This window comes from Trachurus trachurus (assembly GCF_905171665.1).
Source record: "Trachurus trachurus genome assembly, chromosome: 7".
Classification (NCBI taxonomy): domain Eukaryota; kingdom Metazoa; phylum Chordata; class Actinopteri; order Carangiformes; family Carangidae; genus Trachurus; species Trachurus trachurus.
The window spans coordinates 33,843,894-33,862,090 of NC_139901.1; the positions used below are offsets into that span (position 1 = coordinate 33,843,894).

The 18,197-nt window shown below is 38.7% G+C and overlaps 1 protein-coding gene and 1 long non-coding RNA gene across 3 annotated transcripts in view; one reads left to right on the forward strand and one right to left on the reverse strand.

Moving 5' to 3' along the window:
• Positions 1 to 313: 313 nt before the first annotated feature.
• Positions 314 to 16,342, reverse strand: LOC310988710. Its single transcript, XR_014595498.1, has 2 exons — positions 15,801 to 16,342; positions 314 to 706 (listed from the first exon to the last, which is right to left on the reverse strand). It is a non-coding gene; the product is annotated as an uncharacterized lncRNA (long non-coding RNA).
• hnf4a (hepatocyte nuclear factor 4, alpha) overlaps positions 3,306 to 18,197 on the forward strand; it is a 39,349-nt gene continuing 24,457 nt past the window's right edge. For both annotated transcript variants that reach the window (XM_083975333.1, XM_083975334.1), the window contains exon 1: positions 3,306 to 4,202. In XM_083975333.1, coding sequence (XP_083831459.1) covers positions 4,073 to 4,202 — 130 coding nt within the window. In that variant the 5' untranslated portion in view covers positions 3,306 to 4,072. The remainder of the gene's footprint in view (positions 4,203 to 18,197) is intronic.

Below are 18,197 nucleotides of genomic sequence, written 5' to 3' on the forward strand. Positions count from 1 at the left end.
TTTAGATTTTTCAGAAAGTCATCATCACTTAATACTTTTACTTGCAGATTTTAAAGAAACAATTCAGCACTTTTTGTGGGGAAACTGAAACTGCTGTCTACAAATTAAATATGAAGTAACAGCAGGAAACAGGCTTCTACAAATGGCCTACCTTTGAATCAACACATTATAGGATGGCTTTAGCATTTAGCTACAAAAATGAATATAGGCTACCAAAACATTTTGTTCCTTTATCTTAAAGTTTTTGTCATCACACTGAGACCAAGAAATCGTCCAGAAAAATTTCAGGTTAAAAAAAAAAAAAAAAAAAAAAAATTAGACAATGACATGCCAAAACATTAGTTATGAAATATACAATATTTACTGTTACAGATTATACCTAGCTACTGTTGTTGTGGAACACAGTACATTCATGTTGTTATTTCTCTTCAATTGTAAATAATCTGTTTCATTATTTTTTTAAATACTTATTTTTTTATTTTCTTTTTTATTTTATTGTGCCTTATCTACGTGAAGAACTTTGAATGTAAAGTTTTTCCCGGTCCACCATGTCTTTGGTTATTCTGGCGTGGAGATTCCCAGTTGTCTCGAACGCAGCATCCGTCTCCTAGCAACAGGCAGACAGGTAGAAACATGGCTGACAACACGAAGAGGACCGGTCAGAGCTGTGCTGCTCCTTTTTCGTTGGTTGCTAACCGCCATTAAACTGAAAAGAAGAAGAGGAAGAAGTTCGAGGTGGATTAATAATACAACTGGACCCAGATGATAAAGTGTTATTGTTCTGAAAATGCTGCGAAAAGTCTGATGTAACGTTAAACATGGCGGCGCGGCCGTTGCTACTGCGGCTCCTTTTTTTTTTTTTTTTTTTTTTTTAAGGCAAATTTTATTGACAATTCAGGTATTACATTTAGTAAAACATACAAAACAAAGAACAATACAATGCCAGGGGGTCGCAGTATTCAAAATAGTATACAAAACATTGCTATTAATCCAATAAAATATTATATAAAATGCATAACTCAGTGGTTTTAATAGCTTTTTTGTTTGATGAATATTGAATAGTTGTTAAGTATTGTTTGAGTTCCTTCTCAAAAATTAAAAACAATGGATTGTGATTAGCGAATTTGGATTTGTGTATGTGGTATTTCGCAAGTAGAACAAGCAGGTTGATGATGTAATAATGATCTTTGTTATTCGCAGGATAGGAGTGGAACCCAAACAGCACATTCACATATGTAAGAGACACACCAGACAAAATATTCTGAGAAATAAAAGTACAAACATCTTGCCAGAAAGCAGATGAAAAGGGACAGGACCAGAACAGATGATAAAGATCTTCTTCACATTATTTACAGAATGAACACTGCGCCGGCAACAACGACACGATGACGTCAGGCTGTGGAACGCTGCTCAACGTGGCGCGAGGGGCTGCTGCTGTAGCTACGTTCCCATGGAAACCTGCCGTCCAGCTGGAGCAGCTAATGCTACAAGCTACAAAGTAAGTTAGCTTCGTTAGCCGCTAAGAGCAGAGCAGAGCAGAGCAGAGAGGGCGAGGTGGATTTACCAGGAGTGGAAATCACCTACAAGACAAAGAGGCAACGTATTGATGTTGAAATTACACTGATTTTTATTTTTAAAAAAAGAAAAGAAAAAAAAGTCAGGTTGTTCATCACATGTTTTGTAAAAAGACAGTTCATTAACCATAAACATATTAAAGCAGAAGTAAGCGATCCGGTCGTTTTGGCTAATGCTGCGTTCCAGGCAGGCTTTTGAAACCGTAAATTACAGCTTCAAGTCACGACTTACGACTTTGTAGCGTTCCAGGCAACCCACTCGTGTTTTTCCGACCTGTTTTACCTGTGAAAGTCACTATAACGGCCACTCGTAACTTCTGACCCGTGAACTCGTACCAGATCGAACTGGTACCACTTCACGGTCGGAAAAACACGAGTTACGGGTTTCCTTGAACGCACCATAACAGTCCTCGTCCCTACGTCACCACATTCATGGCGTCCCTTGGCTGCACACACAGCCCTTCATGCCGTTCTCTCTCCTCATTGGATAAAGGTTGTAGGATACGATAAATGTTTTCTCCTGGGCTCAGAGCAGAGCAGAGTGACTGACAGACCCGTGTTTCAGACCAAACACTCTATGTAAGTGATTGCTGTCGGAAGATAGAACTATTTAAGACTTATATTAACACAAACATTCACCTTACTTCTGCGTTAATAATGTAGGCTTGAACTTCTTTGCACTAAAACAAAGAGAGACGTTTAGAGTTGTCTTATTTACAGGCTATTATGTAATTATTTAACTGGTTTGGCCCACAGATTGTGCCTATGTGGCCCCTGAACTAAAATGAGTTTGAAACACATGCACTATATTATTATATTGACTACATGGAGCTAGCTGGTTAGCATGCTAAAACATAAGTAGAAAGAACATGGTACAGTAGAAGTCGAAACAAAACAAAATAAAAATGGTTTCTTTTCCACTGGAGACAAACCATGATGAGTACAGGGATGAAGTTTGATCATGAACTCATGGGAACAACTTTAAACAAGTGGAAGTGCTGCTGCTGCTGATCTACAGCTGTACTTCCTCCCAAACTTGATGCAAAAGTGCAAGTCAAAAAACATCCCAAGGCAGCCGCACACTGTAGGATTGGTGTTTTTTTTTATTATTTGTATGCCTTTATATTTCACATGGAAGTCGGTTGATGAACTTAATGAAGTAGTTTTTTCTCAAGAGCAAACATTTCATTTTATTTGGTTTATTCATTTATTTTAAATTGGACTCTGCATATTCATAAACATACGAAAACAAGTTGTCGATAAACCAGATTTAGCTCTCATGTAGTCCCATGGAGGTCCACAGATAAAAATACAGTTAAACGAATATCAATTACATTACATCACACAATGGTTGCATCAGTAGAAGGAAACAAAACATGGTGAGAACAACAGTTTATACATCAGGGTAGCCGTGGGGTCTTGAAAAGTATTAAAAGGTGATAAATCATTTTGGGGGAAATTAAGACCCTTAAAAAGTATTAAAAAGTCTTTTCACAACGTTATAAAGTCTTAAATTTTGAAGGTATTTTTTCTGAATTAGCCTAGCTGTCCAAGAGTCCAAAAAAACATTGTAAAAGTGTGTGAATTTATTAATTTTATTAAAAAACAAAGATGAACCGGTACATAAAAAAGAAAAGAAGATTCTTGTTTTTGTTTTTTGAGAGTGGAGCAATGTTTTTTTTTTATAAACTCTGCCTTTGATTTATTATCCTTGAATTCTGTTGTATCATAGTGGTCTATAGTCTTTATCACAAACTAAAACTGTTACATTAAAAGTGTCACTGATGTAAATGGTTACAGCTTGAAGTGGCGGTGAGGTATTGAAAAATGTTGAGAAGGTCTTGAAAAAAAACCTAAAAAGGTGTTAAAATTAACTTCAAAATTCCTGTATAAACCCTGATACATATAACTGTCTCCTGTAATTAACATGCAGGTGATGAATCCTGATAATTAGCCTCAGTTCTGACTGACTGGATGAAAATAAAATAAAATAGATAAAACTTTGCCTGCAGCTGTTTTTAAACCAGAAGATATGAATTCACTTCTCTGCCTCAGTCAAAACAAACGCGGCGGTGACGTCAGTCGTCCTACAGTTTGCCGGCTGCCTCCCTCGGTACATTCTCCACTCCTCTGTCTCTTCATACCCTCCGCCGTTCCCTCCGTTTCTCTATAAACTCTGCCTTTTATTCACTGCTGATCTGTGTCTGGAGAAAACCACTGTTTGGTGATGAGAAAGAGTGGGGGAAAACACATAATAACTTTATGTCTATTTGAGTTTCTATCATCATGTTGCCATAGTTACAGCTGCTATATAGATCGGTGTCCATACGAGCCCTGGTTACTGTTTAACCTCCCCACCCACATTTGCCCAGATTAGGAAAATCAATAAGATAACAGCAGCAGCAGCGGCAGCGGCAGCGGCCTTACCTTGCTCCAACAACTGGCTGCTCTTCTCTCCACAGCGCCGGACACACACAAACTTCCACATTTTACACCTGATGGTTCGGCAGGAGAAGACTGGATTTAAAAAAATAATAACGCTGAACGTTGAAGAGGAAGAGGAGGCAGAGGACGACATGGTCAACGTAAACACACAACAAGTCAGCTCAAACATGGAACTCCCATTCGGTGAGTTCACACTTTATTGTTCCTGTCAACTTTGCTCTGTGGGTTCGGTGGGAAAAGAAAGAAAGAAAGAAAGAAAAGGGAGAGAAGGTGAAACCGCTGCTGCTCTTCTGTTTCTGTTTCTGTTTCTTCTCTGTCTCTCGGTGTTTTGGGTTCGAGCTGCCGGATCACAAACCGATCCGAGGCTGGGAAAACACACACACACCATTTGTCGCCATTTGAGTCTGGCTTTTTCACACGGCTGTGATCCAGGAGGAGGTGTGTCCCAGATATGCAGGTTGTTAAAAAGGCCTGGGACCGGGCCTGATGGTGGCGGCCGATGGTCGTAGAGACGTCACAGCGCCGAGATGAGACGAGACGAGACTCATTTATAGGTGATTTAAACACAGCGTTGTTGTGGTTGTTGCTGTTACACTGCAAAAACTCAAAATCTTACCAAGAATATTTGTCTTATTTCTAGTCAAAATGTCATTTCTAGTCAAAACAAATCTCATTCTACTTAAAATGAGACTCATCAGATTAAAAAGCAGCTTGTTTTTAGACACTTTTTACTTCTTTCAAACATATTTTTACTTGAAATAAGTAGAAAAATCTGATAGTGGAGCAAGTTTTTCTTTCTTATTACAAACACAAAAAACTTACTTTCACTGGCAGATTTTTCTACTTATTTCAAGTGAAAATTAGTTTGAAACAAGTGAAAATGAACTAAAAACAAGTTCATTTTTAGGTGATGAGTCTTATTTGAAGTGGAAAGAGATTAGTTTTGACTAGAAATGAGACATTTTGACAAGAAATAAGACAAATATTCTTGGAGAGATGTTGAGTTTTTGCAGTGTGGACGTGTTTTTATTCTGGCTGTTTGTGGAGATAATGATGATGAGTTATTACAGCGAAACGTGAAGCTTGGAGGAGGATTTGTGTTTCCTGGCTTCAAACACAAACACAGTGAATTCTCTGAGATCTCACAAATCTCCATCCAACTCTCTCACTCTCTCTCTCTCCATCTTCCCGTCGTTGCTGCAGTGAAAGCAAAAGGCCTCATTGTGTTAACTGTCACACACACACACACACACACACACACACACACACACACACACACACACACACACACACACACACACACACACACACACAGCGGTTGGAGGTTGGTTGGTTTTGTTTTTACTCCGCCGCTCTTTCATTGAATGATTTGCATGACACAATGGGATGTGAAGATGCAAATCCATTTTTCTCAAAACTCCGGCAACACAATAACAGGTCTGTGATGCATATCAACATGTAAAAAAGCAAAAAACACAAGAAAAAGATAATGATATGACCTGATTATGAAAAGATTTTATTCTGTGGGTAATGGGGGCGGGACTAGATCAGCTTTTGCTCCTCCTGCTTTCCCTTTCGGCCATGTGTATTGTGTTATTTGAACTAAGATGAAGTGTGATGATGATGATTTAAATTGACATGCCCGAAATAAACAAATTGATTGATTGAACATGAGAAGAAAATAGAAATTGATTCAGAACGAGACGGACGTGACTGAAGCTGCTGAACAGATGCTGATACATGCAAAAGTTTGCCTGGTCCAAACGTCAACAACAATGTGAACAGTTCATCAAGTGGAAGATGAAATGATCTCTTTAAAACACATAAAGTTACACATGACACTTTCCCTTTACAGTTTAAACTATATTTATTTATTTCCATCTTTTCCACGTTCAAAACAACAGAAAATGAAAAGCGTCTTCTGCTGCTTTGTTTCCCCCTTTTCACTCTGAAACGGTAGAAAACTAAAATAATACACTGAGATTGATTAAAATATTGAAATAGAAGAGAGTTTCATGTTTAACTTTATGCGTTGTTTTGGAGATCATTTCATCTTCCACTGGATGAACTGTTTTAACATTAACACACATAACCCAAACCTTTACACGATGCCTCTGTATAGAGTCAGTGTTGTCTGAACTCTGAGTTTCTCCACCGTTAACCTGCTTTAATGGCTCAGATCAGCTTTAATGTTTCCTCCTACAGCTGCTCTCCATGTTTCCTCTCACTCTGCTGCTTCATCTGTGTTCCCACTGTGCTGCTTCTGTCAGTTTGAGTCTCTTTTGGTTAAAATAAGGTTAAGGAAATATAGAAATACTACTGTACTACACTCAGCAGTTGTTATTGTTGTAGTTTTACAACAGTTCAGAAAAAGCTCCCGCACACTGTCTCACTCTCACTCTCAATTAATTCATTAAAGCAACGTTTCGGTCACAACTATGACCTTCATCAGGCATATGGAAAACATTTTAAACATGATTCATATATAGATATTCCCGGTGGGACTGACCAATCAGGGGACTGGGGGGCTCAACTAGTGATGAGCTTCACCTGTTGGGGGGCGACAACATTCAATTAACACATAGACACATTATAAAGTATAACATGATGAGTAAGAACATTTAAAAATATATATTTTTATAAAGACATTCTTAAAGAGAACCATATCAAGACACAAAGATAAGCTGTGTATAAATAGGGGCAGCTATGCCAATTGTTAAAAAACAAAACAACAGATATAGGCGCTATAATATCAAAATAAATAGCCAACATTCTATATACAAAACTAGAAAGGAGGGATATCCAGAGCTTTTTCTGAACTTTCTATTTTGGGTTATGCCCTCCTCCTATGCACCTGCATCTGGTGTGCTGAGACCCTTCACTCAGTTTTACAACAGTAAAATCTCCTGCAGCCCAAAAATTATTTTCCCCCATGCTGTTCGTCACAGACAAGGTCAGTTATCTCTCTCTCTGTTTTTTATATTAAAGAAACACACAAAAAACAACAGCTCGTCTGCATGCATCATCCCAACAGAAAGTTTATTTGCGGTCCATTGAATAGTCGTCATTTAAAGACACAGATGATCAAAGCTGCATTGTAATTATCAGTAATGTCCCTTTAAAGGGCAATGCTGCTGATGCTACACATCATATTTTCTTCTTATCTTAAACAAGTAGTGCCTGTTTATCCACAGCCTGATGTACATGGACCAGGTGTATTTTTATTATTAGGTACATGTAACAGTATCAGCTGCTGTAAATACTCACTGGGGCACTAAATGTGTGTTCATCCACGGCTGAAAATAGTCCTAATAGTTTCCTCCTGTTATAAATCTACCAGATGTAAATATTAAATAATGTTATATCGACTTGGTTCTGTTCAACACAGAATATCTGACCCACACTCTTCATGTTAGTATGATTATAGGCAAGGCAGCTTTATTTATTTATATAGCACATTTCACACCAAGGGGCAGCGCTTTCACTGCAAAAACTCAAAATCTTTCCAAGAATATTTGTCTTATTTCTTGTCAAAATGTCTAATTTCTAGTCCAAACTAATCTCTTTCCACTTAATATAAGACTCATCGCTTAAAAATGAACTTGTTTTTAGATCATTTTCACTTGTTTCAATCAAATTTTCACTTGAAATAAGTAAAAAATCTGCCAGTGAAAGCAAGTTTTTTGTGCTTTTATAATAAGAAAGAAAAACTTGCTCCACTATCAGATTTTTCTACTTATTTCAAGTGAAAATATGTTTGAAAGAAGTAAAAAGTGTCTAAAAACAAGCTGCTTTTTTAATGTGATGAGTCTTATTTTAAGTAGAATAGATTTGTTTTGACTAGAAATAAGACAAATATTCTTGATTTATTTAGCCTAGATTTTGAGTTTTTGCAGTGTTACAAGTTTAAAAACAAAACAGTAAGAATTCAAAATGGAAAAAAGGAAAAAAGGTATAAAAACAATTAAAACAACACAAAAATTAAATAAAACTTGAAATAGTAAAAGTTGGAAACATTTACCACAGAATTAAAAGCAAGAAAAAAGAATAAAAGAAAAGTAAATAAAGAAACATAGGGTTAGGGTAAAATAGAGCATAAAATATGAGTTTGCAGCATGAAATATTGATTATATTCACTGGTGTTTTGGGTGTTTTCAGTTCTTCTAATAGAAACCAGTGACGATTGCTCTGGTCTCAAATGTTTCAAAATGTTAATTATCCATTTAAAACCCATGAACTCTCCAGCAGCGACCTGCCTGCCTGCAGCCGGCGGATTAGTCAGAGAGGATTTGTTTACAGTATTTACTGAGGGAAACGTTTATGTTACCGATGCATTCTTCAGTCAGAACGACCCACTTTTAATCTGCTTCTCTGGCCCAGATCTGGTTTGAAACTGTACGGCTTTGTCCAGACAAACTGCAAATCACCGCCCAGCTGCTTTCTGCTGCTTTCACACTCTGGGAAGGAGTGGATGTGTTACAGTAAATGCCAACGCATGCAGAACAAACAGACTCTATATGACAAAACCAAACCATCCTGTTGAGTTGAGACGTATCATATGTATGTAGCCTACACGCTCTGACGCAGCTCGTACACGTAGCCTCTTGTCAGACGTGTCACACGCGCAGGATTAATTGCTCAACGGTCACAACCTGGACAAACTGCAGGCAGAGTCTGGTGCTGAATGTAAACACCACAACAGCCGCTCAACAGCCGCCACGCCACGTTTCTGTTTGCCTTGCAGTTGCAGAGCTGAATGAGCAGAGAGAGGCCTGGTGGTTCCCCTATACACTGCAAAAACTCTACATCTTTCCAAGAATATTTGTCTTATTTCTTGTCAAAATATCTCATTTCTAGTCAAAACTAATCTCTTTCCACTTAAAATAAGACTCATCATCTAGAAATGAACTTGTTTTTAGATCATTTTCACTTGTTTCAAACTAATTTTCAATTCAAATAAGTAGAAAAATCTGCCAGTCAAAGCAAGTTTTTTGTGCTTGTAATAAGAAAGAAAAACTTGCTCCACTGTCAGATTTTTCTACTTATTTTAAGAGGAAAATCTGCTTGAAAGAAGTAAAAAGTGTCTAAAAACAAGCTATTTTTTGAATGTAATGAGTCTTATTTGAAGTATAATTAGATTTATTTTGACTAGAAATGACATTTTGACTAGAAATAAGACAAATATTCTTGGTAAGATTTTGAATTTTTGCAGTGTAGGCCGAGACCACATGAACACATTCAGTACAGGTCTAGTCTAGTCAGCTTTATGTAGATAGCACCTTAAACACAACACACATTACTCCAAAGTGCTTCACTAAAAGAAAGAGAAATAAATGAATGAATGAATGAATGAACACAGGAGAAAAGAAAAACTGAACGATCATACAGTAAAAGCTGTCGGTGATGAGTTTGACAGAAGTAATCTGAGGCCGAGGCCGGGGGGATTATGGAATTAAAGGAATAGAAACTGGATTAAAGTTAGAGAAACAAAACCAGGTTCAGTTAAAGGCTACGGAGGAAAAGTAGAGGAACTAGACACAAACTGATGCAACTTATTTATTCAATGCTCCAAGACGAGAAGAGAAAAATCATCTTAAAGGACAATTCCATGCAAATTCAACCTGCGGCTCTAGTTGCGTAGAACGGGAGCAGACGGATCTTAGGCTGTTGAGGCTGTTTACATCCCATAAAACCAGACAACGTCAGATGGCTTCAAACACACATCGAGGGGTTTGTTCACTTCAAGACTTTGCGAGTCTTTGTATTACAGCTCCGTTTACAAACACGTCCTCTTTACTAGAATTACTCTATTCATCCCCAAAGACTTTCTTGAAGTAAACAAAAATAGTGGTTATATGGGATGTAAACAAGATCTACTTGCCTAAGATCCGTCTGCTCCCGTTCTACGCTGCCGTGGCGATGCAGGGACAGACAGAACTACTGCAGGACAGGAGACAGTAAAAAGAAAATCTAAACATTCATTCTGTTAGAGCTGAAACATTAGAAACTAGAGCCCCCGGTTGGATTTGACTGGAATTGTCCTTTAATTGAGGAGCAAAGTGAACACAACTACAACTTTGACTTTGATATTGAGGATTCACGTCCAGTCAATCCATCACAAAGCAGGTCGTGCATTAGCTTCTTCTCACAGTGTCACCAGCTTCTCTAGATGAACACTGATCTGTCATCATGAGCTCGTGTCAGTTTAAAGGATCCACACTGACATGAGGAGCTGGGGATCGAACCAGCAGCCAACCCACTGTGCCACCTGATCCACAGCCGCTAGTTCAATACAGGTAAATATATACTAGAAAATTTCCTCTGGGAATCAAACCCACGATCCTAAAGGTCAAGACAGACACTGACATGAGCTGTAACCACAGTCAGTCACCTGTGGGTCTGTGTTTATAAACATGTTAACGAGCTCCAGGTGGATTGTTTATAAAGTTAACGAGCTCTGGCCTGAGGATCAGACATTACCACGGCAACTTGAGGTGGTTACCACGGCGATAGGGCCCCCCCCCAGGCTGAGACAGACAGAAACGTGGAGAAAAAGAGCCATTTTCTGCCTCTGCACCGGTCTCACAATTAGGCTTAGCGTGACAAAACGGTAACTCCTATTAGAACAAAACACAGATCAACGTTGCTCTAAGGACTTACTGAAAAATGTGGTAGGATTTGGTGTTTCTACAGTAAATATTTTGGAGACGCTGGCAGTTTTAAAACATCAGGCCGTTCTGCTTCTCTCAGAAAATATTTGTATTGGACTCAATGAGGAGCAGAGACAGACGTGGCCGCACTCAGAGGCTGATTCTGTAAATTCTGTAAGTCTCTCTGATATTTTGAGCAGATGATAAGAGAGATAACAAGTTTGTCTACAAATTCTGAAAAAATTATGTGTTTAGAGTGTAAATTGTGGCCGGGCCGAGTTTGGAAAGAGAAAAAATCTGGAGTTTTTCTGGCATCTCTCCCACTCTAACCGATGATGTCACCCACTCTGACACGAACATTCCGTCCAATACACACCCATTATAATCTCATAATTTCTCCAAAAATGATCATGGTCATTGATCAGGGATTGATCAAAAACTATATGACCTATCAAAACGTGGAGTAATACGACAATACACAAGACTTGTGTCTACTGTTTAAAGTTTAAATGGAGTCTCTAGGTGACAGTATGCCTGAGCAGTAGACGTTTGTTAAACTCCAATGATTGCTCCTTTTCGCTCTTTTTTTCCGGCCCGTCCCATTGACTTACATGCAAAGTTTTCTGTTGAGAAAAGTACTAGTTATTGTGCTTTTAGGCAGAAAGTTTCCCTTGTTTCCAAATCAAATCTCTCCCAACGGAGAGACATAAAAAAAACTTGACTCGACTTGAAATAAATACTAAAATTCCTGCATCATGCAGCACAAAGGCTTTAGCAGGAAAATCCCTTATAGACGTAAGACATTAAGACTGTTTATTTATCCCACACATGGGAAATTTGGTTGTTGCAGACGTAGCATTGTAGCATACAAGGTAGAAATAGACAAATATAGAACGACATAAAACAAATATAGAAATATTAAGTATATCAAACTTGTCAAGAACTAAATGTCTTAGTTATGTTGCATTATATACAGTCAGTTGGCCATAAGATGACACAGTAACGCAGTGTAATATAATAACTTAATATGTTAGTGCTCTGTTTTTGTTGAAACTGTTTAATAGATGAGTTGATTATGGCGGCAGCAGTTTGTGCTGCTGTTGAACTGTGATGTTTGGTGCTTTTAATGCTTTGTCCACCCCATAGTTACTGCATGTTTACATAATATATGACAACGATATGATTTCAGGCTAAATAAAAGAAACACCCCCGCCAGTAATCTCAGTATTGACTGTTTAATATATTGATCATAGATTTGGTTATTATCTCTAGATGAATGTGACGTCTCCATCCAGAGCAGCAGAGTAGATGTAAAGTCTCATAGAGGTCTCCTCTTTTGTCATTTGTATTATTGGATGTAGTATTTTATACAACACTGACAGTGATTTATTGCCCCTGACTGGAGGTAAATAGTCCTGTGGGAAGATGCTGCTGTTTCCTCTTTCACCCGTTCTCTGCTCCCACTATACAACAAAACAGGAACAACACAACACAACACAACTCGGTCTTAATCTGTCAAAGAATCTGCATATTAAAAATAAGATGCAGATTATAAATAACTGCGGCTGTAGAAAACGAATTAACCCGGAGGAAACAAACCACTCAGCTAATGAAGTGAAATTGAATCTTGGCTGGAATCAAACATGATATCGGGGCCAAACCGAGCGCTGTTCGCTGCCTGTTTGGAGGATCGGCGTTACACACACTGTTCACTTGACACTATTAATCCGGGGCGTTCGAGCCCTCCAATCAAATCTCATTGTGACAAGCATTAGGGGGGATTAACCCCGGCTGATGTGGGCCCTCGCTGCAGCCCGGCGGCCCCGCTCCGAACCCCGACCGCTGCTGTCAGCCGGACGCACAGAGCAGCCGAGGCTCATGGGCCGTCGCTCCGCTGGCCGTCGCTCCGCTGGCCGGCTCAGACTCGGGGCTCGGCCGCCACCGGGATGTACGGCCAGGATGGGACGCTGCACTTCAACAGCAACAACCACAACACAGGTACAGAAACACACAGACCAGACTAGATTACTGCTGCTGTTCTCCAGAACCAGAACCAGAACCAGAACCAGAACCACCAGAGCTGAAGCTGCTGAACAACGACCGTCTGAGTGGAAACCGACCAGGCGTCAAAACCTTTCCAAGAATATTTGTCTTATTTCTTGTCAAAATGTCTCATTTCTAGTCAAAACTAAACTCTTTCCACTTTAAAATGAGACTCATCACCTAGAAATTAACTTGTTTTTGGATCATTTTCACTTGTTTCAAACAAATCTTCACTTGAAATAAGTAGAAAAATCTGCCAGTGAAAGCTAGTTTTTTTGTGTGTTTGAAATAAGGAAGAAAAACTTGCTCCACTATCAGATTTTTCAGCTTATTTCAAGTGAAAATCTGTTTGAAAGAAGTAAAAAGTGTCTAAAAACAAGCTGCTTTTTATGTGATGGGTCTTATTTTAGTAGAATGAGATTTGTTTTGACTAGAAATAAGACAAATATTCTTGTTTTTGCAGTGTTGAATCTTTTAAAAAGCTCTGGGTTCATGTCGACTGTTTGCTGCTTCGTTCAGTTCAGTGACGTTCGAGGTGAAAATGACAACATGCAAAACAGGAAACAACATCTTGTCAAAAGGAAATTTTGTCTTTTGTCTCTTTAAAAGAAGCAAAAAAACTCACACTTGTTGTGAACAGAGTTAGTGGATGAACCAGGATCAGCTGCAGTTTGTTGTGTGTCCACACAGGGGCGCTAGTCAGCAGCGAGTACTGTGACTGTGACTTCAGGACCAACTACACAGTGAAGGACAGTTTACTATCTCTATGAACTCAGTGGTGGAAAGGAACAAATAGATTAATTGGTGCACAGAGCAAAAACCAAATTCTGTCTCATGCTACTAACTTTATATTAAACTATTTTGTTATAATCGTATAAAATGTGTCTACTGTTGTAGATTAAAACACTCAACAATATATAAAATAGTTTAATTAGCAAAAGAATGACAAACCCCAACATTAAAATGCTCCTGACTTGTTAATGTTCATGCATTAATGCTAATAATCAAATTGAATATGCAGTTGACCTACTATAATATTGACAATAGCAGCATTCTACGTTTCATAAGGAGATTTTTTTTTCTTTACAGTTAAGGTTACTAGTTGCAGATTTAAGATGCATGGATGAAACGGTATAACAGTATATAAGGTATATAAAGTTATTAAAAAGCAACATTAACATTATAATGAGGGATTTTATAGAGCTTTAAGTCTGTATTGATGAGGACACTTATCCGTTTTGCTCTATAAAAGTTTGAAAGCAGGACTTTTCCTCAGTGTTTTCCACAGTGTTACTGCTGCTTCCCCTCACACTGCAAAAACTCAAAATCTTTCCAAGAATATTTGTCTTATTTCTTGTCAAAATGTCTAATTTCTAGTCAAAACTAATCTCTTTCCACTTAAAATAAGACTCATCACCTAAAAAAGAACTTGTTTTTAGATCATTTTCACTTGTTTCAAACAAATTTTCACTTGCAATAAGTAGAAAAATCTGCCAGTGGAAGCAAGTTTTTTGTGCTTGTAATAAGAAAGAAAAACGTATCAGATTTTTCTACTTATTTCAAGTGAAAATCTGCTTGAAAGAAGTAAAAAGTGTCTAAAAACAAGCTGCTTTTAATGTGATGAGTCTTATTTTAAGTAGAATGAGATTGTTTTGACTAGAAATAAGACAAATATTCTTGGTAAGATTTTGAGTTTTTGCAGTGCAGGTGAAGTGTTTTCTGTAGTTTATCTCCTACGCAGCTGCAGACAGAGAATCAAAAGCTGATCAGAGAGCAGCGCGTGTTGATTTAACAGATGTGACGGTGATGAAACGTCGGGAACACAGTGAACCAGCTGACCAAGTGTTTGTCTTATTGAGCCAAGGGGGAAAACTTATTTAAGCTTCCTATGTATATTTGCCCGAGCATTGATCAAGACTCAAGTTTTTCAGATGTCTCAGTGATCACGTTGAGCCTTCAGCGGCCTCGTTGTTGCAGCGGAGGAGGTTAAACGACGTGCATTGATTGGCCGCCGGGCCGCAGCATCAGAGGGAGATAAAGCTGCAGAGAGAAGCCAGAGCTGCTGACTGAGGGAGATCGGGCTGCGGCCAAAATGAATCCTCAGCAAAACAGGGTTAATGATTACAGCTCCCTTATCACACGCTGTGATTGATTTACGTCTTGCAATGGTCTCTGTGTTTATTGATGCAATTGTTTACTTATTTGGTGCACGGAGGCAGCTCTCTCCAGTCTGACTGCATCACACACCGAGGAGGTTTTTAATCTGCACAGCTCTGCAGACACGACAGAGAGTCTGTTCAGAGTCACATCTATGTTACATGTGACACAAAGACACGAGAAACAAGAGAGAAACAAACCCCAGAGATAATGTAAAGTTGTATTGAATCAACTCTTTATCAGGCTGCAGTATTATAACCTAATAGACCTGGTAGTTCATCATTACCTCGTCCTCATCACCGTCATGTGACAACTTGTTTTTCGTCTCAGAGAAAAGATCTGATTTCAACCAAACTTTTTTTTCTTTTCTTTTCTGTGTCTTTAATTGATCAAAATCATCTTTATACAACAGAATTAAAACGTGAGATGAAACAGTCGAGGAGAAACTATGAAGAAAACATTTTAAATTGACATTTTCAGCTTTTTCTCAGCTGGATGTGTTTGACACAAGCTGTTTATCTCTAAGCTGCGTTCAGAGGCCTCAGAGGACCGATCCCACTCTCTGCAGGTGTAAAATGTTATTTAACAGAATAAAAAGTTATCTAGCAGAGCAGATTTTCCATTATAAGAAGCAGGAGAAGGATTCAACACAGTTCCTCTGATTACATTAATGACAACGCAGCACAATTTGCTTATATATATATATATATAGTTTTCTTTTTATTAATCAATATAAAAACTATTCGGTCGTCATGTAGACATCTCTCTGTGTGTCATTTAAGACGGTGTTGGTAGAATAAATGACATTAATCCGCTGGGCACAGACAGAAAACACGATATTCCCCCTCTCTCTCTCTCTCTCTCTCTCTTGCACAAGCTGTTTGCAGATAGTTATCTGTTGACAAGGTCTTTGCCATGACACTCTACTCACCTATCTGCTCCATCTCCTGCAGCTTTTTCTGCTGCAGCCAGCACATTGTCTCCTTCTGCTTTTCCCTCTTATCAACATGAGCAGCAACAACACAGTCACACACACTCACTGCTTCCACTGAGTGTTTGTCTGCGTACACAAGTGTGTGTGAAGAAAATAAAACAAAATAGTTCCCGCTCAGTCAGTGTGTATATAATATTCCACATCATGTCATTATTCCCTGTCCGGGCGGCCATTGTGGTGCTTCTCCTCCCCGGCTGCTCTCTGGTTTCCTCCGTGTGACCGTTTCTCCGCGGCGGCCTCCCCGCTGCGCTGCGCGCCTTGGAGATCGGACTTGGGGAAGTGAATGGCCGTCATTGAGGAGAAGCTACAAATAGGCAGTGGTTGCAAATGGAGTTTGGTCAGTGGTCGGAGATTCCTATTCAGAAGATAGATAGGACTTTGTTCACAAACTGGAGTTTGAAGTTTGAAAGGGGAGAATCACAGAGCAGCGGTGTTACATCAGGTCTCGGCGAGCCTTTGACTTTAGCCCCCGGGGCAGAAGTTTGGGTGACTGATTATAAGACCCATCACACTCAGCCTCCCACACTCTTTATTGTGTCTATTTAAATGGTCAGAGGAGCTCATTATCACATAAACAACTTCACCATGTCGGCCCGTCGCAGTCATGGACGTTTCAGTTGACGACTCATTTCCCCCACAAATAATAATTGGGATTAACGGTGTAATGACGGTCTTTTTCTGGTCATTTTATGCCACTTAGGGACATTTATTGGCTTTAAACACATTGGAACATTTAAATAAAAACTGCATTTCTGTTTGACTTTAGGCTTTGCAGCTCAATCCATGATGCTAATGTCAATAGAAATGAAGTTTGTGACGACCGGTCAAAACCCCAAACGGTGGAAATATGACATTTCTGTTAGTTTGAAAACCATTTGACCCATTATGCAAAATACTTTTGGGTCAGGTGATGATGTCATAACTGTGACAGCCAGGTCTAATCACATGACACACCTGTGAATCAGTTGTAATGGGAACATTTACACAATATAAAACTCACTAAAAGTGGAGAAACCTTTATTTCCACAGTCGTCTGGTCCCTAAACAGAGATAACAAGGACGACTGAGTCTATTTGATCACAGTTAACGTTGTGACATACTGTACATTCAATAACAGTTGGTTTTACACATTTCAGTCCATCTGTTCTTTTTGTATTTATTGTAACACAAAGTCTTAGTCTCAAGTCTTTTTAGCGAATTTTGATGAAGCCACTTAACTGACAGGGCTGAGATACTGGACCAGATTACTGCTGCAGTGATTTAACATGTCCTGCTCTTAATGGCTCTTGTACTGAGCAGAATTGTTGGTTTTATAGTCCAACAATGTTTTGTTTTTTTATTAACCTCATTTTAAGTGTCAGCTCTGATGAACCTACAGCACCAAACAGCAGCAGCTACTGTAGTTCCTGAGGTTAAAGGGGCATTTAGCAGCTAAATAGTTGTTATTGTGACCAAATACAGTGAATATTGGACTCAGATTCATCAGACTCCAAATGATTTAGCTGGTTAACTATAATAATAACTGTTCAAAGGTAATCACCATTTAATTTCTACAAGGAGACCACTGTTTGAGTGAGTTCACACTGAAAAAAAAACAGTTCAAAGTTCAGTTCATACAGATGAAAACGAACCAGTTCATATTCTCTTGTTAGGTTTTTTCTGTTCTTCAGTAGAAACTAATTTTACCTCCACCGCCATTAAATCACTGCCACTAACAGACTAAATGAGTTATTATTGTTCCACTGAAGAATAACAGACATGAGTCACATTGAACAGACTTTTATAATAAACAATGTTGACACTGAGAAAATATTAACCCATTAAACTCTGAGTCATATTAGCTCAGAGTGAGTAAACCAGATGTAGTTCAGGTAAACCGTCGACACCGCGGCTCCAAAGACTATAATGCTGGGCCGTTTCCATGGAGACGTCACGCTGCGTGATGTAGCTAAAACTGTCGTACGACGTTGAGCAGCAGCGCTCGATCTCGCCAGCGTGAACATTGTAAACTGATTTTATCTTAAGAGTTTTTACAAAAAATATGACTCAGTTGTAATGGAGAAATGTTAACATGAAGCTACGTGCTAGTAGCTAGTTGTGGCTATGAGCTAATCGCTAATGTCAACATGCTCACACACTGAAAGTGTCTTTTAAGCCGGTAAAACATTTCCCATGGTCGCCATCTTGGTTTTATGTGTTAGTAACCAGAGTCCCTGCGATACGATATTATCACAATTGCAATGCTGCAATATATTATGATTTAATCGTCTATTTCAGCTGTAAACGATGTCTCCAAATGAAAACTTTGTTAACATAATTTTTTAGAATGTCAGC